At 40.1% G+C, this 24,386-nt stretch overlaps 1 protein-coding gene across 40 annotated transcripts in view; it reads left to right on the top strand.

The window, feature by feature from the left end:
- Positions 1-24,386, top strand: part of CLASP2 (cytoplasmic linker associated protein 2) — a 127,801-nt gene that overhangs the window by 62,480 nt on the left and 40,935 nt on the right. For 16 of the 40 annotated variants that reach the window (XM_077916454.1, XM_028750455.2, XM_077916444.1 and 13 more), the window contains 12 exons: positions 2-147; positions 2,868-3,003; positions 3,491-3,561; positions 5,548-5,607; positions 7,109-7,186; positions 7,474-7,641; positions 9,236-9,291; positions 9,738-9,908; positions 12,282-12,305; positions 14,601-14,618; positions 17,147-17,248; positions 17,390-17,416. In XM_077916454.1, coding sequence (XP_077772580.1) covers positions 2-147; positions 2,868-3,003; positions 3,491-3,561; positions 5,548-5,607; positions 7,109-7,186; positions 7,474-7,641; positions 9,236-9,291; positions 9,738-9,908; positions 12,282-12,305; positions 14,601-14,618; positions 17,147-17,248; positions 17,390-17,416 — 1,057 coding nt within the window. The remainder of the gene's footprint in view (position 1; positions 148-2,867; positions 3,004-3,490; positions 3,562-5,547; positions 5,608-7,108; positions 7,187-7,473; positions 7,642-9,235; positions 9,292-9,737; positions 9,909-12,281; positions 12,306-14,600; positions 14,619-17,146; positions 17,249-17,389; positions 17,417-24,386) is intronic. The other 24 variants (XM_077916440.1, XM_077916448.1, XM_028750467.2 and 21 more) reach the window with 5 other exon arrangements.

Here is a 24,386-nt window from a genome sequence, read left to right as displayed (position 1 = left end):
GCTCAAGAAGGTCCGGTCATTACTTGTTGCTGGAGCTGCTCAGTATGACGGATTTTTCCAGCATTTACGGCTGTTGGATCCAGCATTTAAATTATCAGCTAAAGACCTCAGATCACAAGTGGTTAGAGAAGCATGCATTACAGTAGCGTAAGTATCTGCTAAGAAAACATAATAAAAAACTACAGTACTTGGCTGTGGTTTAATCAGTTGAATACTGATTGGATTTCCTTACTGTATTTCCTTATTGGAAATACAGTAGAAATGTTGCATTGCTTTACATATCTGTATAACTATGATAAGTAACATAACTGATGTAAAACATGAATAAGAGTTTAGAACACAACTGCAGGACACAATCATCTGCATGCCATTTGTTCCTTTGGAGGTGTGGTAGTTCTCATATTTTGCAGATTATTAGTTTCCTGCTAGAGCAGAGCTTGTATTAAAGGGATATAATGTTTAAAAATAGGCATAAACAATGCTGCAGAAAGGCATTCATTTTGTAGAATATTAATATGCATTAGATCATCCAAAGTAAAATTATTGTGGTATGCCCTGCAGTGATAATAACTGCAGACACAGGCCACCCCGCTATTTCTAATCTTAAACGTTCAAAATCATGAGCTGATAATAAGACTTGATTTGCTTTCTATTTTAAAGCATTCGATACGTTCACATCAATCACACTTTCAGTTTTATGTTTGCGACTCTTGTGGCAAAAGCATTGTGGGAAGCATTTTGTAAGAGAAGCTCATTATTTAAAGAGATTTTTAAAAGTAATACAAATGTCGTTGCTGTGAGCCCACCCCTTAGCAAGACCCTCCGGGCTACATCTCATGTATCAGTTGCGCTTAGTGACTGCAAGCATGTGAGCATGCACATTATTATAAAGAAGCATGGTAGTCATTATTTCTTGTAAACCAGTTAGAGGTTCCACTACTACAGTCAAACTATCTCTCTCTCTATCTACACACATACGGTGAGAACAGAAAGAAAGGTAGGCATGCACAGTGGTAGTGAGGAGGAGTTTTTGTGGGCTTTCTGTGGCCTCTTACAGACTACAGTGGTGCCTCGCAAGACGAAAATAATCCGTTCCGCGAGTCTCTTCGTCTAGCGGTTTTTTCGTCTTGCGAAGCACGGCTATTAGCGGATTAGCGCTATTAGCGGTTTAGCGGCTTAGAAAGGGGGGGGGAGCGAAAAAAATCGCAAGACTCGCAAGACGTTTTCGTCTTGCGAAGCAAGCCCATAGGGAAAATCGTCTTGCGAAGCAACTCAAAAACGGAAAACCCTTTCGTCTAGCGGGTTTTTCGTCTTGCGAGGCATTCGTCTTGCGGGGCACCACTGTATTGATGGTCAAATACCTAAGTACAAATTGCTTAATTTGTGCCTGCCTTGGCACCCCCCACTGTTACCTAAAGTATTTAAAGTTTACTTACTACCACCTAGATAAGACAACAGTTTGCAAACAAGTAGCCTCTTTGTATGAACTGTACTCGTGCTTTGTTCTTAAAAGCACCTGAATGGATAGGAATATTAACATGTTTGTAGGATTTGGTTCTTGGAGGGTGATAGATCCCCTAGAATTGTGGTTATAGGAGCTGGAGTAGACTTTAGAATTGCAGGCAATTCCCTGCCTTCATTTGGGAGAGGATATTGTGCAGGATCCTGCAGCCGGATGACCAAAGTATGGTTCTATAGTACATCCATATTAGTCCTAGGGTTTTTTAACGGATAAAAAAGAGTGAGGAAAATTTCATATGACTAAATTGGGTGGGGAACTGGATCCAGCGGGAGGACCAGATCCAAAAGTAGCCAACCTTCTGCAGGACATTTTGATCGAGATGGGAGGAGGATTCTATCGATTCCCTGGTGTTATATGTCAGATGGTTGAATCAGGGACACACTTTGCTCCCAGTTCTTCCTTTTGAGCCCAGTTCGATTTCAAGCCCAATTCTTCCTTTGTAAAGGAAGAAGTCAGGTGCGCCCTTGGAGCGTGCCCCCATTTCTTCCTTTTGAATTTTTCCACCTCACTGTTTTGGAAGGGGCCAGATATACTTGGGCAAGATTGGGAGTTACTGAGTGAATCCAGTGGCTGCTGAAAGCAGTGGAACAGGGTTAGGCACTGAATTCAGACAGCATTGAGTGGCTGCAAAGGCAGGTGTGGTTTGGCTTAGCCGGCCTCGCAGGCCACATGGGGAAGCCTGGTTGGCCTAACAGCCACAGGCCAGAGATTCCTCTCCACTGGGATAAATGCAGTGCTTTACATGGGGCTGGATTCCAGGAAAATGTGTGTGTTGTGGCGGGGAAATGATAGCTTCCTGTAATAGGCTATTATATTATAACTATTCTTCTGATTTTCATTGCATCTCTTAAATGAAGTGAAAGGACAAGACACTTGTATAATTGCCATCTGCTGAAGATACTTTTATCCTTATGCATGATTAGCTGGGAGAAATGATAGTGCTTGACTGTGACAGTAGTTCTCATGTGCATTTATTGGTCTGCCTTGATAATGAACTATCCAATTAGTCAGCTGGTTCAAATGAATCACAAGACAAATGGCTTTCCTATCTAGGAGTGTGGTTTGTGTTTTCAGATTTGCCATAGGGAGCTGGGTGGTTCATCTTCAAAAACATTTGTGGAAGACAGTTGGAGGACTATCTGGCTGATTGACATTAGAAATTGAAAGCTGGTTTAAACTGAAGTTCTGGTCCAGCCAGGCATGTTTATGGGCTATGTTAAATGTAACATACAAAGTTGGGAACATGTTGGGGAAAGGTTTTTTTATTATTTACAAAGAGTAATTATAGTTCCTGTCATCAGTGCTGAATTAGTTTTGATAACCAGTTTTCCTCTATTCCTTCCAGCCATCTTTCAACAGTTCTGGGAAACAAGTTTGATCATGGCGCAGAATCCATTGTGCCTACTCTGTTTAATCTGGTTCCTAATAGCGCCAAAGTTATGGCTACTTCTGGGTGTGCAGCCATTAGATTTATCATTCGTGTAAGTATGCTCCAATGTAAGTCCACTTTTGAATTGGGCATATTAACATATATTAACAATGGGCAAGTAAGGCTATAAGTACGTACTTTTTCCTATGTGAACTAATAAGCTACTTTATGTGAAGTATTTGTGGCAGCCAGAGACCTCTTTATATCATATCATCATACTGTATATTTTCCAGAAATTTTAGTTCCTTATTTACATATTGGATATGAGATAGAAAAGATGAAGCTATTATGTAGCCTAAAACTTTTTTCAGCATTCCACCATCTGGGTTTCTATCTTAATTTTTGTGCTCAATTTTGAGTTAAATAAAATTGTGAGCCCTATGCTTAAAGGCACCTTTGTGTCAAAAATGATAAATGCTATAGAACTGCAACCTTATGAATCTAATGCTACATAAAATTTATTATGAGTTTTTATTATTATTATTATTATTATTAGCATTGAATGCCTTGTGATAGCTTTTCCCCCACTCTCTTTTCAGCATACCCATGTGCCCAGACTCATACCTTTAATAACCAGCAACTGTACCTCAAAATCTGTTGCAGTCAGGAGGTGAGCTTTTATCAATAGCAAGCTTTATGAGTATAATGTTCCTTGATTTCAATAAAGGGTTTTAGGAAATGAATGGGATTCATCTTCAGGAGTTAGGCTCTGCTTTAACTCTGATATGTAGTGTAAACCTTATTGTGCAGTGTCACAATCCCGCAATAAAGGCGGAAGTTCTCTACACACTTACCTGGTTGTACGTTCCATTAGGCTCAGTGGCACTTCAACATATATAGGATTCATTGTAAAACTTAAAATGTTAAATATGAACCCACCTGGACCCTGAGATCATCTTCTGAGACCCTTCTTCGTGTGCCTCCTCCTTGAGAGGTCCGGAGGGTGTCAACATGAGAGCGGGGCCTTCTCTGCAGTGGCTCCTCGTCTGTGGAATGCTCTCCCCAGGGAAGTTCGCCTGGCACCTTCATTATACACCTTTAGGTGCCAGGCAAAAACGTTCCTTTTTAACCAGGCCGTTTGTTAATTTGGTTGACATCCTATGCCCTTTTACAATGTGGGGTTTTTGGGGGGCAGCAGCTTTTGGGTTGTTGTTTTTATTTTGATTATATTCTGTGGTTTTTATTTTGTTTTTGTTTTGCGAACCGCCCTGAGACCTCCGGGTATAGGGCAGTATATAAATTCAATCAATCAATAAGAGCTCCATTTGCGGCATGAAGTCTTATTTTTATTTGCTTGGTGTTTGTGTGTTGCTGGTTCTATTGCTTTACGTTGTTAAGATGATATAGAGTTGAAAATAAGATGAAGGAAAGTCAAATCAAAGACCAGGAACAAACTTGTCATATATTTACAAGTGGGCCTGGGTTGCATTTTTGATGAGTGGATGTAGAACACATCATCTTTAATTGCAGTCAACATTTCAAAAAAGTCCTGTTCTCACACGTAGTTGCATTCTTGATATTAGCAGAGTATCTGTTTTTATTTAGAATTAACAAGTGTACCAAAAAGGCAGAGGGAAAGTATCAAAACAGCAGCCACCTTTACTGCTGCTCTTGAATCCTGTATAAACAGAAGCAAATTGCAACAGTAGTAGTAAAATTAGACTGAATGTGCACAGTGTGGTGATGCTTGCCAAGAAGAATTCTTCCTGATGGTAAATGTCATGGAATAGCCAGCCTATTAGGGCAGGCAGTAGAGCTACATCACAGGACAAAAGAGTAATACAGACTTCCCCTTTGATACGCAACAGGATTCGGTGGGATGAGTCCTTTTTCAGTACTCATGAATAAAAACATTGCGCTTTGTGAGACATATTAAATATATGTGGACTGGGGATTAATAATCTGTGGTTTTAGTGCTGCTTAAGACAGTGGTTTCCAATTAGCTAAGTACCGTGGACAGCTTTTCAAAAGCCAAGTCATAGACCCCCTTCCTTTTGAAAATTTTGATATCTCTATGACAGTTTTTTTAGTGACGCAGGTGGCGCTGTGGGTTAAACCACAGAGCCTAGGGCTTGCTGATCAGAAGGTCGGCGGTTCGAATCCCCACAATGGGGTGAGCTCCCGTTGCTCGGTCCCTGCTCCTGCCAACCTAGCAGTTCGAAAGCACATCAAAGTGCAAGTAGATAAATAGGTACCGCTCCAGTGGGAAGGTAAACAGCGTTTCCGTGTGCTGCTCTGGTTTGCCAGAAGCAGCTTAGTCATGCTGGACACATGACCTGGAAGCTGTACGCCGGCTCCCTCGGCCAATAAAGCGAGATGAGCGCCGCAACCCCAGAGTCAGTCATGACTGGACCTAATGGTCAGGGGTCCCTTTACCTTTTAATGACAGTTTTTGTTATGTGAATGCGTGGGTGCTGTTCGATACATTTTTATTCGGAGGTGACCCATTGAAATCAGTAGACATGACTTAAGTTAGGTCCATCAATTTCAACGCATATGCTCTGAATACCCTCCTGTGCATACCATCTTGATAGGAGCTTCAGATTCCTAGACTCGGCAATAATCAAACCCTGACTTTAGTCCTTGTCTTTTTCAGGCGCTCTTTTGAATTTCTAGACCTGTTGTTACAAGAGTGGCAAACACATTCCTTGGAAAGGTATGATTTATAGCTGAAATGAACCTCTGCTTTAATATTACAAGTATAAACGTAGTTAAATTCTCCTAACAATTGGATCTACTTGCTGTTTTTTTAAAAAAACGGAAGATAAGATAATGTTGCCTTATTTAGAGAGGCAAGTCTGTTTTGTTGTTGTTAGTGAGGCTAGCATTCAAAGTTTAGACTAAGTCGTTTTAGATCAAACAGTGTTTTGAACAACAAACAGTGAGACATCCCATAGATGTGCAAGCAAGCCTTGGCTTGATTCTCCAAAACTAGGTTTGTTTTCCAGCTACTCTTACCTTGTTCCTACATAGCCTGGAGATCATCTTGGTTGGGGCATTCAAACAAGCCATGGTTGAATTGAGATATAAAACACACTATAGTTTTAAAGCTGCAGTCTGTAAGTCAGCAACTAATCATGGCTCTACTTTGTGGTGTGTTGCCAGAAAACATTCCACAGTTAGTCTGCTGGTCAACGTTCAGACTTTCAAACCAGCCTCATTTTGGTTAAACATATTGTGGCTTAGTGTTACGTGCAAATTGAGCCGTTGTCTGTTCAAGTGGACTCTTAAGTGAAGTACTGTATTTCAAATAGCAATTTTCCGGTCTTACTAGATAGCACAGAGATAGATAATTTGGTGCAGATTTCCTCAAAAGGGGACGCGGGTGACGCTGTGGGTAAAACCTCAGCACCTAGGACTTGCCGATCGCATGGTCGGTGGTTCGAATCCCCGCGGCGGGGTGCGCTCCCATCGTTCGGTCCCAGCACCTGCCAACCTAGCAGTTCGAAAGCACCCCTGGGTGCAAGTAGATAAATAGGGACCGCTTACCAGCGGGAAGGTAAACGGCGTTCCGTGTGCTGCGCTGGCTCGCCAGATGCAGCTTCGTCACGCTGGCCACGTGACCCGGAAGTGTCTGCGGACAGCGCTGGCTCCCGGCCTATAGAGTGAGATGAGCGCACAACCCTAGAGTCTGGCAAGACTGGCCCGTATGGGCAGGGGTACCTTTACCTTCCTCAAAAGCAAGCATGGGGAGGTATGTGACCCATTCTAATCGATATTTCTAGTTCCAGTTACAATGTTATGTGCTGTTCTCTGCACAGAAGCACAATTTTTTATTTCCATTATGTATGAAAATTGCTAATCCTAGCATTTTTATTATTGTAACAAAGTTACCATATTCAGTGGTTTCATCGCAGCAACAACTAGTGTCACTGTACTTATGAGTAGCTCCTCTGTACATCGTGCTAAAGGATTTGTTGTATCTTCCTTAACCATAGAAGCAGATTCTGATTACTTCCCATTTCTTTGGCCACTTTATAATCTTGATGCGGTGCTTTGTTGTTGTTTTTTGAAAGGTGGTTCATGGGTGCAACGGAAATTCCCCTCACAGAAGAACTATCATAGAATTTGGGCAAGGGGACCCATTTAGTTAAACTTATTCACAAAACAATATGCACATTTTATATATGATACTGGACTTGGATTTTCTCTTTTAGGCATGCAGCAGTCTTGGTTGAAACTATCAAAAAGGGTATTCATGATGCTGATGCTGAAGCAAGAGTGGAGGCAAGAAAGTAAGTCAGGGATCATTTAAATATTTTACTCTAGAAAGTATTGATGCCTTTCTAAGAGGAAGAATTTCATTTATATCTAAAGGAGCAACAGTATTTCTCTATTCTATATGTGCTTGGACAACATAGGTTTGGGATGAATGGTGAAACTTTACTCAATTAAATTTTAATATCAGAAATTTCCTAATTTATTCTTCATTGGTGTTGATGGATTATTGCTTGTATTGTTCTTTTTTTAATACTTGGCTATCCAGTGCCCCTGTAATAAATATTATGTAATTTGTTTGCAGGACTTACCTAGGTCTAAGAAATCATTTTCCAGGTGAAGCAGAGGTGTTGTATAATAACCTTGAGCCATCCTATCAAAGAAGCCTGCATACATACTTAAAGAATTCGGGTAGTATTGCATCACTTCCACAGTCTGACAGGTCATCTTCCAGTTCACAGGAAAGCCTCAAGTAAGGGTCATTTTAGAATAAAATAACGTCACAATAATCCAGATAAGATCTGTGCGCAAAAGCGTACCCCATACATGTACCCCATTTGCCAAGTCAGGATCCACAGGCATAAATAATATGCACACTTGAATGCAAATGGACCCGGCTTGTATTATTTTCAATGGGATGCCCCTTTGAGTGCAAATCTACATTCAGTGCAGGTAAGACTACATCAGGTAGGACTTGAACACGTATGAATTTGCTGTTTTCAAATTTTGAACATTCTAAAGCACTAGTTGAGTCACAGAGCCTTTCTAGTATTCCGCCTGCTTCAACAGTCCTAATTTGGCAGGAGATGGATCTTGCTTCTTGAGCCTTGACAAAAACACAGTGCTTGTCCACAGGAATCTCAGAATTAGCAGAAAATCCAACTGTTGCAAGGCAGAAATCTCAGCCTTGGTTACAGAAGACTCAAAAGGTATGCTAAAGGAAGATAAGGAGATGGAGAAGCTGAATGAATTACTTCCATCTTCATAGTCTTCATAGTGAAAGATAAAGGGCAGTTCCCAGTGCCTGAGCTAACTTTTGTAGGGAGGGAGTCTGAGGAACTTAGGCCAAAGAGTGGTGATGAGAGATGAAGTTCTGGGCCCAATAGACAAAAACTGACAAACCGTTGGGAGTCGGATGGCAATCACCTGCGAGTTTTCCAAATAATTCAAATGTGAAATTGCTGATCTTCTGACAAAAATATTTAACTTGTCCCTCAAATCAGCCTCCATATCTGAGAACTGGATGATATCCAATACAACACCCGATTTTTAAAAAGGGATCCAAGGCACCTTCTAATTAAAAGTCAGTCAGTTTAACATTTGTCCCAGGAAAACTGGTGGAAAGTAATGTTAAAGAGAAAAATAACCAAGCTTGTGGAAGAGCAAGTCAACCTTGTCATCAGTAAATCTGGTGGAGGACTACCTCCACGTTCCCATTTAACACTGGTGATGCCCACCCATAGGAGACAAGGCCATGTTTCCTGCAACAGAGTCTACCAGGGCTTCTCTTGTTGGTATTGATCAAGAGCCACAGATCTTTCAGGGAGGCTGGTGTGATTTGGAGGTCTTCTTGTGCCAGAAATCTGAGCAGAAGATCACCTGGATAAGTGTAGATACAGTATCTGTTGTAGATGGAGGTGAACACACTGGGGGTAACACCAGTCTGAAGGGCACAATCTTGTATTGCAGGTGCAAGCCATCACAGCAAAATCTGCCTGTTACCACTTGGTGGAGCTCAAGCCCCACCTGATGTAGTCTACATGCACCCAAAGGAACTCTTCATAAGTATTCAAAGTACCCAGTTGCACCTTTTATATGCAGCTTAACAGCTTTGTATAAAAATATAATAGTGCTTGTTTGAAGTTCTCAATAAAATGTATGGGCTTCTTTAAGACCTTCAAAAAGGCCTTATCTGGTCCATAGCAGGATGATGTTAGCAAGTAAAATAGATTTGCATATTCACTAGACATATTCATTCATACAGAATGAAGAAGGGGAAAGAATACTTCAGTGTGTTGTAAAACGTTTAATAACATGCCGTACTAAAACTGTTGCCTTTGTTTCAGTCGTCCCTTCGCATCAAAATGGTCCACATCCGGTTCAACAACTATGGCTGGCCGAGGTAATTCTTTGTGTATTAAATGTACTAGACCAGTGGTGTCCAAACTTTTTTCAAAGAGGGCCAGATTTGATGAAGTGAAGGGCCGTGAGGGCCGACCAAAGATTGAAGTTGTTGAGTTTTTTAAATGATTTTACCCCCCAAGTTGTTGAGCTGTTTTTAGGATTGAAGTTGTTGCGGGGTTGTTGTTTTTTTAGGATTTTACCCCAGGAAATACACTGCCACAGGGGCCGGATTAAACTGACCAGTGGGCTGGATTAGGCCCCCAAAACAGACTTTAGACATGCCTGTACTAGACTAAAACTCTCTTTGGAAGTTCTAGAACTCTCTTTGGAAGTTCTAGCATCTTTTTAAAAGACGGTGCACAATTAATTTATTGAGCACGAACAACTGTACGCTTAATAAGAAGGGATACATGATATATGCAATTTCATTACCTTTAATCCCAGTTGCAGGAACTACCAAGTCTGTTCCAAGCCCAGGAATGCTGCAGAGATCTCGCAGCGACATAGATGTCAATGCTGCTGCCGGAGCGAAGGCACGTCATGCTGCTGGTCAGCCAACGGGAGCTGGCCGTTTAGCAGCCGCTGGTCTACCTCCAGGATCATATGCTTCACTAGGTGAGGGAATCTGTTTAATGATCTAATAAGCTGCTTATTGGATTTCTCTGTGAATTTAAATACATTTTTTGTGTGTGCCTTTGCAGTGATGTTTCTGAGACACCCAGCTTTGTAAACCGAAAGGCTGTTGTTGCCTAGTTGGTTATTACTGGTTCAATTAAATCACCTTTTTGTTCACTTCTCTGTGGTTTGTTGGGGGGGTACTGGTGAAAAGGTCATTCTAGCAATGAGAGTACTTAAACTTCAATCCTAAGATTATTTTCTGAGGAGCAATTGTGAATGGACTTGGTTAGGACTTACTGAGAGTAAACATGCTTAGGATCAGTGCTCGAAACTCCCATTGTTCTAGGTGCATTTTGTGACAGAGAATTTCATTAGTGTGAGCTGTTTCTGAGCTTTGGGTGCAGTACTGCCCCTAAGATTTCTGATTAAAACTACAGAGTGGAAGGATAGGAGGACCTTTTTCTGCCTCCCCACTTCCAGCCACTCTCCGAAGACTGGAGAATATTAGGGGGGTGGGCAGGGGAAGGACTAGACCATGTGAAAAATGAACATAATGTTTTAGCTGCAGTTCATTCATTTTCAGCTTTGTATTCTTATTATAAAGAAGTGTGCCTAGACATTCCGTTGTTGCACCCATAACCCAGGTTTAAGGTGCCATTTAGCTCCTAGCTTTCATATCTCAGTTTCTAACACTGCTTAGGATCAGTATCAGCTTTGGTTTCCTGCAACAGAGATATGAACTGTTGGTGTCTTGGTTGTAGTTCGTTTCTTCATTGTGTTACTAACACCATCCTTTTGCAAGGATGCTGTTGTACCTAATGTGTGCTGAGAGGTTTTGTATGGCTATCTAATGTGTATTTTATGGAGCTATTTTAATAAAGAGCTAGAGTGATTTTGAATGTTCCGCTGGCATTGGTCCCATCAGCCATGTCCAGTGTTGTTTACTAGAATAATCACTCCCTCTAGTTTGGGTGATGCCTAATAATTAGGGACACTTTGGGTGTTAAGCAAGGATGAGCTAACATGCATGGTGGCGGTGCTTCAGGCTGCAGCAGGAATAAAAGAGGTCTCCCCTGGTCGGCCTTCTCCTTTGCTATGATACAGGAAGTTGGTGTTAAACCTTTTGCATAAGAACATATTTCAAATTCTCAACAATTCTGATTGTATGAATGATGGTAGACATGAGTAAAGAGGCATGGTAGATGAGATATTAATGTGTGAAAAACTGTTAAAATTCAGAATAATTTGTGTTGTTTAACAAGGAAGGTCCTCTACCAAGTAGAAGAAGTGCACTCCAATATCAGCTTTGTGTTGAAAATATTTAGTTGGAGGACTATACATTTTTTGTATTGCATTGGCAAAGCTGTGGCATCACGTACACTTAAGTTTAAATATTCCCAATTTTATGCAAGTGAAAGGGAAGGAAAATGATACCGGGTCTTGCTGATACTTGTTATAATGCAGCTTTGTTAGTTTGCCACTCATCTGGTCTTGACTGGCACCCAAATTGCTTCTTAGGTGGCACTTGCTCTTTGCCAAGCTTGACATCTAGCCAGGAAAAAAAGATTGGAGTAACCACTCCTGTGTCCGGGAGAATGTTGCTCTGATTTTTCTTGCCTTAAAGATTACTTAAGAGACAAACATAGGTAGAAACCCCACCACATACTTAGTAAGTAAAAAGGTAAAGGGTAAAGGGACGCCTGACCATTACGTCCAGTCGTGACCGACTCTGGGGTTGCGGTGCTCACCTCGCTTTACTGGCCGAGGGAGCCGGCGTACAGCTTCCAGGTCATGTGGCCAGCATGACCAAGCCGCTTCTGGTGAACCAGAGCAGCGCATGGAAATGCCATTTACCTTCCTGCCGGAGTGGTACCTATTTATCTACTTGCACTTTGACGTGCTTTCGAACTGCTAGGTTAGCAGGAGCTGGGACTGAGCAACGGGAGCTCACCCCGTTGCAGGGATTCGAACCGCCGACCTTCTGATTGGGAAGTCCTAGGTTCTGTGGGCCTTGAGTTGCTGTAACTTCTCTTCCAGAAAGGCAACCAATTTGCACTTGCTACATGTGTACTTTTGCATGGTACGGGAGTTGCATGTCACTGCAGTTGCTCCCTCACCCTCCTTGTCTCTTGAGACGGTAACCTGGGCTTCCCCCTCAAATTCCCCCACTAAATGCCCTCGGAGATCCCCCTGTTTGAGAGCACTCAGCCACATCCTCAAGCCCTCAATAATAGCTCTCAGGTTTAACAAAGATGCAAGTGTCTGTAAACTTTCTCGTTTCCTTACTGAATGTTCTTTGGCTCTCTTGTCAACACGGTTTATCTAACACACTAAGTTTTCCCTGTTTCTTTGCCTGCTCTTCCAACAAAGAGGATACTTCTGACAAGATGGATGGTAAGACCCTGTTTTGTCTGATTTCTAAACTATTAATCTTGTGAAATCTGTTCATACAATACAGTAGATGTTTGCACACTAATTTCATTGGTGACTAATGTTATTTGTTCACTAACGCATTGCGCATTAATCTCAAGGTTCTGAATTATGTTTGTCAACTTCTAATACAACATTGCTATTATAAGTATCTATATGCCTAATAAGTTTTTGAACTACCTTCCCTTAATACTTTAGCTACTGACATTCAAATTAACAATGAATCTTCATTTTCTAGACACTCATCAGTAGGAGCAGTACAGTTAAATTTCTGTTGTGTTAATATTTTGCTTTCTGTAACAGACAGTCTTGATTATTTTGCATTTCTGGGTTGCAAATTTAGGGAACTCATTAGTTTGATTATGCTCACTAGAATTGTGTGTTCCATTTCAGCAGCTTGTTGCGCTCCATTAGAAACCACTTCTGAAGCTTTCATATCTTCAGGAATTGGTCTTAGAGTAGCAGTAATGTAACTGGAGCCAAGCCAGTAGTATCTCAGTCTCCGTGGCACACACAGTGCTGGCACATTTGACATTCTTTTTTAAAAATAAAAATAAAAATATTATTTATGATTTTCAGTTACAGTGGTACCTCGGGTTAAGTATTTAATTCATTCCGGAGGTCCGTTCTTAACCTGAAACTGTTCTTAACCTGAAGCACCACTTTAGTTAATGGGGCCTCCTGCTGCTGCCGCGCCGCTGGAGCCCGATTTCTGTTCTTATCCTGAAGCACTATTTCTGGGTTAGCGGAGTGTGTAACCTGAAGCGTATGTAACCTGAAGCATATGTAACCCGAGGTACCACTGTATATACATTTCAGTAGTTTTACAATCATTTTAACATTTCAAAATTATACTTCTTTCTGCGATTCCTTATTTTTTTTATATTTCTTGCATATTCCAAATTAACTTAACATATTCATTTATTCATTTATTTTAAATATATACTCTTATAAAACTGCAGGTTATTGCAATAATCCTGCCAGTGTTCTTATCTGTTTACAGTTTGTTTGTAAATATTCAATAAACCATTTCCATTCTTTTATAAAAGGTTTGTTATCTTGATTTCTTATTTTTTTGGTAAATTTTGCCATTTCTGCATATTCCATAAGTTTTTGTATCCATTCTTGTTTTGTTAGGACTTTTTCTTCTTTCCGTTTTTGGGCAAATAACATTCTTGCCACTGTAGTCTCACACATGAAAAAAATTCTATAGAGTGTAACTCGTTTCCCCCCTATAATTCCCAAAATGAAAAATTCTGGGTTTTTTTTTAACAAATGTTATTCTGTTAATCTTTTTCAATTCATTATACAGTTGTACCTTGGAAGTTGAACGGAATCCATTCCGGAAATCCATTCGACTTCCAAAACGTTCGATAACCAAATCACTGCTTCCAATTGGCTGAAGGAAGCTCCTGCAACCAATCGGAAGCTCCGTCGGATAGTCAGCTTCCAAAAATAGTTCGCAAACTGGAGCAGTCACTTCTGGGTTTGCGACGTTCAGGAACTAAGTTGTTTGACTTCCAAGGTACGACTGTATATCATTTCCCACATTTGTCATTCTTAATGCCTCTGTATCCTCTTGTTGGACAGTGGTTCTAGAAAGAGAGTACTTTGCAGCTTAATTCAATAATGTTTGCATCATACCTTGATCAGGCCCCTTTGAACTACCCCTTTCTGACTCAGCCACAATTAATTTATTTGGGTGCGATTCAGCCAAGTCATGGAGAAGACTCACTGAAATCAATGGACTTAAGTACTGTATTTAAGTCTAGTAATTTCATTGGCTCTGTTCTAAGCATGACTTCGTTGGATATCCGTCTCTATGCTGGATTTCATAAGATTAGACTGTTCAGAATGCCCTTAGTTTGAAAATATTGCTCTTATTTGATGTTCATGGCTTTCAAGACTGCCTACTAAAGGAAAGCTAGTTTTGAATCTTGTTTTGGATTTTGTTGTGTTAATGTTTCTGAAAGTTTACCTGTTTCTGCACATTGTGCCAGATCTGTTGTACATCTATGTCAAAAAGTAATTTTAGCAGTTATAACTGGTGGTGGATAGGTGCAATACAGAACTTTTCATCAGACAAAGAATGTAGTTTCTAATGCCGGGTAACTGCATCAAAAATATTTAATGGACTAGAATTTAATCTCATATAATACACTTTTTAATATATACACATTTAGGAAGCCAACGAGTGATTGCTTACCGAATACAAAAAATCTGCTTGGAATGTCATTGTTTAATATTTTTCCCATTTAGGAACAGCTTCTGAGGATGGTAAGAGAATGAAGCTTCTGCTAAAAATCAAATGCTTTCATCTTATATTTTCATTATCACAAACAACAGCATTGTACAGAGTATATAGTCCCCCATGTGACCTTCAGGGTTAATACATTAGTTGGCTTGCCTAATAATGTTTTGTTGCTGCAATATTTATTTGCAAAATATTGTGTTTTATTTTATATTTTTTCCAAGTAACCATTCACAGTAAAAATGTATTGATACCCATTTTATTTTAGATGTGCAAAGTTTTTTGGTGGAAATTTCAACATGCTAGACAGGCATTCCCATGCTTTGGGGAAGCAGGTGCTACTATTTATTTGGACTTGAAATTTCTCTTGGAAATCAAGTAGATACATAGCTCAGGTTGGTCCTTCAAGCTGTGGTCAAGTATTGTCAAATGGTCTTTAAAACATTAACTTTACAAGAATGCAAAAATGATGTTCATCAAAAAGTTTAATACTGTGCTTACCTTTGTTTTGTAATTGTAATATGTCCCAGCACTAAACAACGACACTGACTTTTTAAAGATGGGAAATTATGATTAATTTTGCTACATTTTACTCTGTCCTTTCCTGCAAGGAGCTCAAGACTATATATTAACTGTATCCGCACAATACCCCTGTTAGGTAGCTTAGATTGAGTTGTGCAATTGACCTAACATCACCTAATGAGCTTCATGACTGAGGGAATCTGGGTCTCCTTGATCCTAGCTGAATAGTATACCCATTAAGCAATGGCCTTTGCCACTGATAACTGCTTGTGTTTCTTCTTGAAGATACCTGCAGTTACAATATGTAGTCAGTGGGAAAGTTTTTTGTTGTTTGCCTCTAACTGCAGCAAGGCTAGGGGTCAAGATGCCCCCACACTTGCCCTTGCTAATGAATCACACCCTCATGACATAAAAATATTAATCTACAATGACATTCTTGAAATATTTGACAATATTTGACCAATATTCAAATAGGTGAACATGACTGTTCAGTTGACCAGTATTCCAACCCTAAGTTTAGCACCAATAAGCAAATATATCGATTCAGATAAAAATGAGGATGATTGCCATGTGGATTTGAGTTTTCATCATTATTATTGGAGTGGAAGCTGGATCATGTCTTTCTGGTTCTTTTGCATCATACCAAAATGGTGGCACTCTGTATTCCTGCCTTGTACAGGTCAAAGTCTTTGTGCATTTAAGCACCATCTAACCATTACAATTGATGGCAGAGATACTGTCACTGCATGGGTGTTATTGTGTTGAATTTAGCCAAACCTGTTTGTGCATAATAAACTTAACATTGTTTTCTAGTAGCTAAGGAAATAACACTTCTAGACTTTCTGTGAGCTTATTTCTCTACTTGATGAATAAATCTTTCTTTAGGGAGCCAAAAAAGTATGAGAACTATATTGAATGAGATTATACACTGAACTGTACTGAACTTTCTACTTTTCTTCTGGGTTCTATTTTAATATTCAGCAATATCTACCATTAGCAATTCTTAAATGCTGGAGCAGCTGTTCTTAACCTTTTTTTGGGACATGAACGCCTTTGAGAACCTAATAAAAGCTATGGACCTCCTCCCTAGAAAAAATACAAATTCATAAATTAAGACAAAAATTTACATGCAATTTATTTTATTTGCATTGGAAGAATCTTTTTTCTGTGTGTGCCTGATTCACAGACCCCATGGGGACTCATTGTTTTTATGGACCTCGGGTTAAGAACCACTCTGCTAGAGTAATGGGATATTAGGAACCAAAATGTATTTTCCTCCCTCTTTAGCCCTAAGCATCCTGCTAACTCAGGCATGGGGAACCCCTTGTCCTCCAGATGTTGCTGGTCTACAACTCCTATCATTTCTGACCATTGGCCATGCTGCCTGGAGGCTGATGGAAGGTCGAATCCAAACCACCTGGAGAGCCCCATGCCTCTACCATCTCAAATCCATCCTGCTAACTCTTCAGTGCAGAACTATTGACTGGATAGTTTCGGAGCTGTTTTAATCTTAGCTCTTTGAGAGAAAAGAAATACACATCCAGCTGAAGTATGGAGAATAGGGTTTGGTGTTTCTCCAACTCTCTGGAGCAAATTTAGGGGTTGTGGGGACTGTAGAGGGGAGGGAGAAATCCTCAGAATTGCTTCCCTCCTCCTCCTGATGTCAGCTTAGCAGTACCACTGCATACAACCAAACATATTTAAACTAGGAAAAGGGAGACAGGGTAATGGGAAAGCCTGCGAACATTGTGGTTTATTATATTACATCTTCAGAGTCACAGCAAGACACTGGCAAAATTTTGCACTCTGCATTCCCTTTTGAAGTTTGTGTTTCTGCCATTCTCTGGTGTACTGATAAGTTGTGACTGGAGCATCTGCACTAGTCTGTCTTTTTTAGCATTTCATCCTCTAGCTGTAAAGTAGCTTCTTAGAGCAACAGTCTTACTGCTTTAATGTGTCTCTTCAGGTGACGGAAATATTTCTCTAATACTTGTGCTATGTGTTGCTTGTTTCTTGTTGTTTCGCTTTATAGGACGTGTGCGGACCAAGCTTTCAGCACCCTCTATTGGCATGGGAAACTCAAAGACGGATTCCAGAGGCCGTAGTCGAACAAAAGTTGTGTCTCAGTCTCAGCGTATGTATTTCTATGTTGTCGTTCTTACTCTCTTAATAAGATTAAGCCATAGGCATAGTGTACAATCATTGACCAAAGGATATGGTCAAGTATATATATATTTAAAGACACTACATACTGAGTTGTTGTTCTGTGCCATAGGTTCATCATCGCCAGACAAAAATGAAGGTATTTTTTTTTTCAGTGTTTCAGTGTTTCGGGTCAGTAGTCTGCATGCTTTTGGAGTCTCTTATAGTCCGTGTGGTGTTATTTTGAACAAGATATTAAAATGAAATTTTGATTTTAAAAAAACCCACTAAGAAATTATTCCTGTGATTAGGGATTGTGATTAGACTATATGGAGACCTTACAAATGAAGGTGCATCGTGAAACAGTGTCGTAATTGCAGATTTTAATACAGAGAATAAAGAGTGAATTGATAGTTTATGATCATGATGACATAGAAAATATATGCAGTGTGTATAGGATGAGGGAGACAACTAGATTTCGTTTCATTATTAAACAGTCATTTACTTAATGACACACTGATTTTTCCTGTCATTTTAACATTGAGTTTGAGTTGCTTTAGGTTTAATGTGACTGTTTTCGGCTTGATTTTCAAATACTGGTATTGGAAAAAGGCTATACCACATTGATCTCAACTCAATAACAAGATGCACCCCATACTCTCACTTTAGCACCAGGGAAGAAAGATAAGGGGTTGTCATCACTGCGTTTCTTACACCATAAGGAATGTTTACTACACACCTACTGCAGCACATTTATTTTTCCCATCCTACCTGAGAAGTGTAACTTGTAGATATTGATGGATGTAAATTCCAAAGGTGTAGGTTCAGTGAGATTTTTCTCCACTTCACAAATTATGTAGAGGAAATATTGCCAGTGTTTTTGGAGACACACAGAAGATAATATACAAATGAGGAATACCCTAGAGCAGTGTTTCCCAACCTTGGGCCTCCAGCTGTTTTTGAACTACAATTCCCATCATCCCTGACCACTGGTCTTGCTAGCTAGGGATGATGGGAGTTGTAGTCCAAAAACAGCTGGAGGCCCAAGGTTGGGAAACACTGCCCTAGAGTATGTGGGCAAATGTCCCTATAAAGACAATAAAGGCAATTTTATTAGCATAGAGGCAGGAATTAGAAAACTATATCAGACTCTCCCTAGCTGCAGTAGAGATATCTTGGAAGGCAAAGTGAGATAAAAATTCATGAGAGCTGAGTACTGTATTATGATTCAATTGTTGTCATTTTTAATGCAAATATTTGCAACTGCCCGTCATCTGCAGGTGCCTGGGACTTTATGTATATGAAAGAAGACTCGTTATTGGTGTACTTTAATAATTGCTTTATTTCATTCCAGGAGATTGCTTAAAGGGTTAATTCCCTAAAGTTAATTATGTGGATTTAGAATGTGCCTCTGATTTTCTTTCCATTCGAAGCCTTTTCTTTTGGCATTGTAAATAATATGTTGTGTGGGTTTAGAATTCAATCTTAACACTCTGCTTTAAGGGTTTAATATAGCATACAAATGGTGTGTTCTACGAGATATAAAAATTGCACACGACGAAACTAACTGTAACCCAATAATGTAAGCAAGAAGAGATCATTGTGATAGAGATAAGCTCAATGCAACAAGACAAAACAGTTTCATTTGCTGTGTCCTGCAATGGCAGCTATTGGCCCCAGGTTTTTGCAAAATCTTGCACTCAGTGCTAGAAGGCGTATCTTCATCACTTTAATGCTAATGGATTTTAAGAGTTGGCTCCGCTTCTGAGCTCATAGCAAATCATCAGATTATGGAGACTTTCTGAACTACTTCACTCACTAGCTACCCCGTGTCTTAAGTTTGCACAAAGTGTTGGTGATTATGATAGGCATGTTTGCAAGCTGAATTATACTAATTATAGAGCTTCAATTAAGTGTAGCTTTTTGTTAATTATATATTCAATGCCCACATTTGGACAACGAGTCTCAGCTTAATAAGCCAAGATATGCATGAGCTTCAGGCACCTGCAGGAAGCTGCAATTAGTCATAGTTTATTGTTACATTAGTACTGGGAGCTGTGGTTAGCGGCTTCCATACAAGCCAGGCTTGTTTGCACAAAGGCATGCAGATGTGCCTAAAGCTCACACACATCTCTGCTTGTTAAGCAAATTTTGATGATCCAAATGTGACCAATGACAAACCTGGCATTGCTGCTGCATAATGTGTGATAAGCCCCTAGTACTATTGCAGACATGTATGCAAAAGGATCTCAATATGTGGTAGTTAATGAAAAATTAGTACTTTAAGTGACAGTGCTGTCACATTTTATTTATGCAGTATTCTCATTCTGAGACTAGTTGGTTTATTATAGCATGAGCTTACATAGACTGCAGTTGATAAATTAAGTGCATGTACCCCTTTTGGTGATTGTGTATATAACAGCAGTATTGCTCATTAATTGCAGAATAAAAACAATATGGTTAGGATAATGTAAATATAAAACAAAATTGCTAGAGACTTAACATATAACCCCGGGAGAGGTTGTTGCTTGGTTGGTTCCAGAGCAGAATAGTCCCTGCTACCTCGAAAGAGGCAATGATCTAACCACTTTGCTGATCTTGACAGTCACTAGGGATGAGTGGTTCCTCTGTCGAATAAATTGGTCTGAATGCAGTGGCACTCAGCCCTGAATGTGCAGGTACACAGGCTCAAGGTGCTTCCAGATCTAACTCTGTCATTGGAAACCCATTGTAGCCTCAGAATCTAGAAGCACATTTTCCAGCTGCATTTTGTATAACAGCTTCTACCATCCCTGGGCTGGGAGAGCTTGACCACAGCAGTTGAGGAATTGGTGACTTCAAGATTGGATAACTGCAATGCACTCTTTGTGGGGCTTCTCTTACGCTTGATCCGGAAACTGCAGTTAGTGCAGGATGCTACAGCATGATTACTAACAGGAGTGGGGCACTGTCAGCATATAGCACCTGTGCTCAGATATCTGCACTGGTTTCCAATTTGTTACTGGGCTCAGTTCATGGTGTAACTATTATTATAAAGGTGAAGGTACCCCTGACCGTTAGGTCCAGTCGTGACCGATTCTGGGGTTGTGTGCTCATCTCGCTCTATAGGCCGAGGGAGCCTGCGTTTGTCCACAGACAGCTTCCAGGTCATGTGGCCAGCATGACTAAGCTGCTTCTGGCGAACCAGAGCAGCGAACAGAAACGCCATTTCCCTTCCCGCCGGAGCAGTACCTATTTATCTACTTGCACTTTGACGTGCTTTCGAACTGCTAGGTTGGCAGGAGCAGGGACCGAGTGACGGGAGCTCACCCCGTTGTGGGGATTCAAACCGCCGACCTTCCGATCGGCAAGCCCTAGGCTCTGTGGTTCAGACCACAGCGCCACCCACGTCCCCTTAACTATTATTATATAAAGCCCTTAAGGTTTTGGACCAGTTTACTTGCAGGATCGCCTTGCAGGATCAACCACTTTGATCTGCAGAATTGGCACCATTACAGGTGGCACATATTACCTGTTCCACAGTTATAAGAAACTGATCTTTGAGTGTGACAGCACCTGCACTTTGGAACTCTCTGCCTATTGACATCAGGCCGGGTTCACTATACAATTTTTGGTACATAATTAAAATACTGTATTATGGTTTTGGCAAGCCCACCCAGACACATAAATATTGTTTGTTGTTATTGTTTGTTGTTATTATTGCTTTTTTAATTAATTAATTAATTAATTAATTAACCATCCTATACCCATTGGTCTTAGGGCGGTTCATGTGTTTTGTCATTTTTATAGTTAATTATTTTTAAATATTGTTGGTTGTGTTTAACTATTTTTCTTGTAACTGCTTAGAGTTTTTACTACAGTCAAGTGGTATATAATTTTTGTTAAATAAAAATAAGCAGGCATCTTACAAGAAGATAAACTTGTAAGCTTTTAATCTAACCATCTTGCTTAAATTATTTGTGGCTAGTCCTTTATAAACCTTATGGAACATTCAAGGATGTTGGTGTATAAAATCATATTTAAAACTTTAAGGAAAGTTAGATATGTGATTATAATATGTATTTCAATTGTATAAATAACTAAAATGGGCAAAGTATGATAAAAGTAACTTTGAACTGGGAAGCTGCCTAAAAATCCAAGAAGACACTATTTTTAATATTTGAAACAATTTACGTGCATAAGCTTTATTATTGCTACTCATCAATTTACTCTAAATGAAATGTTTTAGGATTTCAGATGGTTGTTTCTAAAATGATCTGTGTAGATTTGCCATTAAATGTCTGTCTATCTGGAATATTAGAAATGAAGGAGTGAAAGCCACATAGGTTTTTCAGTGGCAATGGATTTTGAGGGTATTGAAAGTGTATTTCTTTTCACCATGCAGTTCTGCAGTTGAGAACCTTCAGCAGTGATAATAATTAAATATTCCTATCACTCTGGCAGTCCATGAAAGTTTGTCATTCCTCATAACTAGATCAGTAATGGCGGACAACCTTTCTCAAAGACAGTTTGCTACCACTATCAACTTTCTCCTATCACAGGGTGGCCTGCCTGATGTTGTTGGACTCCAGTTCCCAGCAGCCCCAGCCAACATGGCCTACTGATCAGGGCTAATGGAAGCTGTAGTCCAGCAACATCTGTGGTTGCACAGGTTCCCTACCCTTGCCCTTAGAGGAGTGTTGGGTGTATGTGTTTGCGCCCACTGTTCTGCATCATGAACAGCACAGAGATTTCTCAAGTCAGCCACCTGAAAACAAAAGTTTGAAAATCTCTGCCGTAAACAAATCTTCACCTGTGTCCCCATAGCTGTCATTTCATATTCTTTAACTATTGGGATGGGCCTGCAATAGCATGGTGGGATCCCCATTTAATCATGGCAGGTTTGTATTTGTGGCCAGCAACCATTTAATCTTGTGGGTCCATTGTAGAATCTTTGAAAAGAACTAAAGCAGTAATGAAGATGTTGACCCAAGTCTGCATGGTATTCTTCAACTATTTCATGAAGATTACATAAAAGCCAGCACTAAGATGTGTTGGTGTGCTCTCCCTCTCTGGTTGTATTTCCATACACACAATGACATAAATATAAAAGTAAGGCCAGGGGCATGTAGATGTTACAAATACTGCTTTGAAATTCTTGTAGTCGGGCACTCATCTTTGGTTGTTCCTTTACAACTTCTGCATGCATGCCAGATACAATTTTTTTTGTATCTTTCCCCTCTTCTTAACCCACCCCATTTTGCTTTTCCTTCATTGTATTATCCAAATTGAAGAACTTGTTACCATTTCTTCAGCTATTAAAGCTTGCACTTAAAATTTACTTGGAGTGAAGAGATCCAAAGATCTCGATCCAGTGTTTCAATTAAATTTACCGATGAATTTATGAACGCGGTGCAGTTCTTTGTTCGAGAGCTGAAGAACTGTAATTTTGCAGCTTCTGTTTTGTCTGCTTTGTATATAAGCACCTGAGCCTGGTGGAGGCTATGAAAATGCACTGCTTTTTGCGCTAACCCTCTTGTTGCATTCCCCCCCCCCCTCTTTTATGTGAACTGACTAAAGCCTTTTTATTTCCATTTGCCATCCATTGTTAATCTGCTCTGCTCCCTCCCTATTCATGGATTTTATACCCTTACCCTACTCCTGCCTTTACACTTGTTCAGGATCACAGTCTGCTAATCCACAGTCTGGTGGTAAGGCTTTTCAGATTTTGTGTGTGCGTCATTGTTTGTCCATCCATCACAACAGGATCCTATTCAGCAGAAGCAGTCAACATTTACGCACGTGGGTTAAAATACCCCTGCCAAAAGAAACACCTTGAAGAATCTAAAGGCACATAGGTTTTAGGAATTCAGATGAACAATTGAGCAGCCTCAAGAGCCAGGATTTAGGGACAAATTTTATGATGCTCCAAGCTGAAATGGTTGCAACCGTTTTATAAAGAGAAGCATGCAGTGGCCATTGGTTTTCACACTGAAGATTGCTCCAAATACTACAAATGCCCCAAATACAAAAACATGTGTAGATAGTAATGGGTGACAATCACAAACATGTTGTGCTGCTCACACGTTAAGTGAAATAAACAATGTGATAATCAGATATGATAGTCTACATGTAGTTTTCATTATTTTTCATGATGAGTATGCATAACACAGGAAACAACCTGTGATTTCATGCTTTGTACCACAGAATTTAACATGGAGCATATAATTCTTAAAATCCATTTGTTTCACTTAATATTTTTGGAGGGACACCTTAAATTACCAGGGTTAAAACTTACTCAGAATATTTAGCAACAGCTCTTAAAAGGAGGAACTCCAGTGCCTATGTAATCTGAAGTAAAACTCACTGAGTTAATTGGACTTGCTTCCAAGTATATATAGCATTTTGGCCTTCAAGTAGTCTGAATGTTATGCAGGGACCCCAAACATGTTTATGCTAAAAAACATACACAATTGGGTTTCGGTATACATACTTTTTTTTGCTGAATAGACTCCTGCCTGAAAGAAGGCATTCTACAGTGGTATTTCCCAAACCTCTGATTGCTGACGTACACTTACATTTTTGAGTTTCAGTTGGGGACACACATATATCCAAAAAGGGTTTATTTTAGAATGCGAAGGTAAGAATTGCATTTAGCGAATTGGTGCTGTAGACTTGGAGGGTCCTGCCTCCTGCCTTTCTGTATGTTTTTGTTCTGAGCGTACCTCCTGGAACACTTCTCAGGTTGGTGACCCATGCATAGAAGCAGTGACAAGCATCTCTGGAGAGCAGGTAACTGCTTTGTTGAGAGTGAGTGAATCTTACAGAATACAGTAAGAGAGCAGATTGCCTGCAGATTGCTAATGCTGCTAAGAAGGAGCCAAGGCCAGAACAGGGCATCATACAGAAACACAGTCTCCACAGTGCAGGGTTGGGGAACTTCATTCAGATGCTGCTGGAATAAAGCTCCCCTCATTCCTAGCCGCTGATGCTGGCTAGTTGTTGATGGGAATTGGAACCCGACAAAATTTGCAGGGCTGCAAGTTCTCCATTCCTGCCCTAGCGATAGTTGCTGTGGACTAATAGGAGCCTTTACTTCTCACTGCGCACCAGTGTGACAAAGCATGTGGTTTGGGAATTGCTGTTCTGTT

Source organism: Podarcis muralis, chromosome 12 (genome assembly GCF_964188315.1).
Source record: "Podarcis muralis chromosome 12, rPodMur119.hap1.1, whole genome shotgun sequence".
In the NCBI taxonomy this organism is placed as follows: domain Eukaryota; kingdom Metazoa; phylum Chordata; class Lepidosauria; order Squamata; family Lacertidae; genus Podarcis; species Podarcis muralis.
This window is presented reverse-complemented; position numbering and strand designations above follow the sequence as displayed.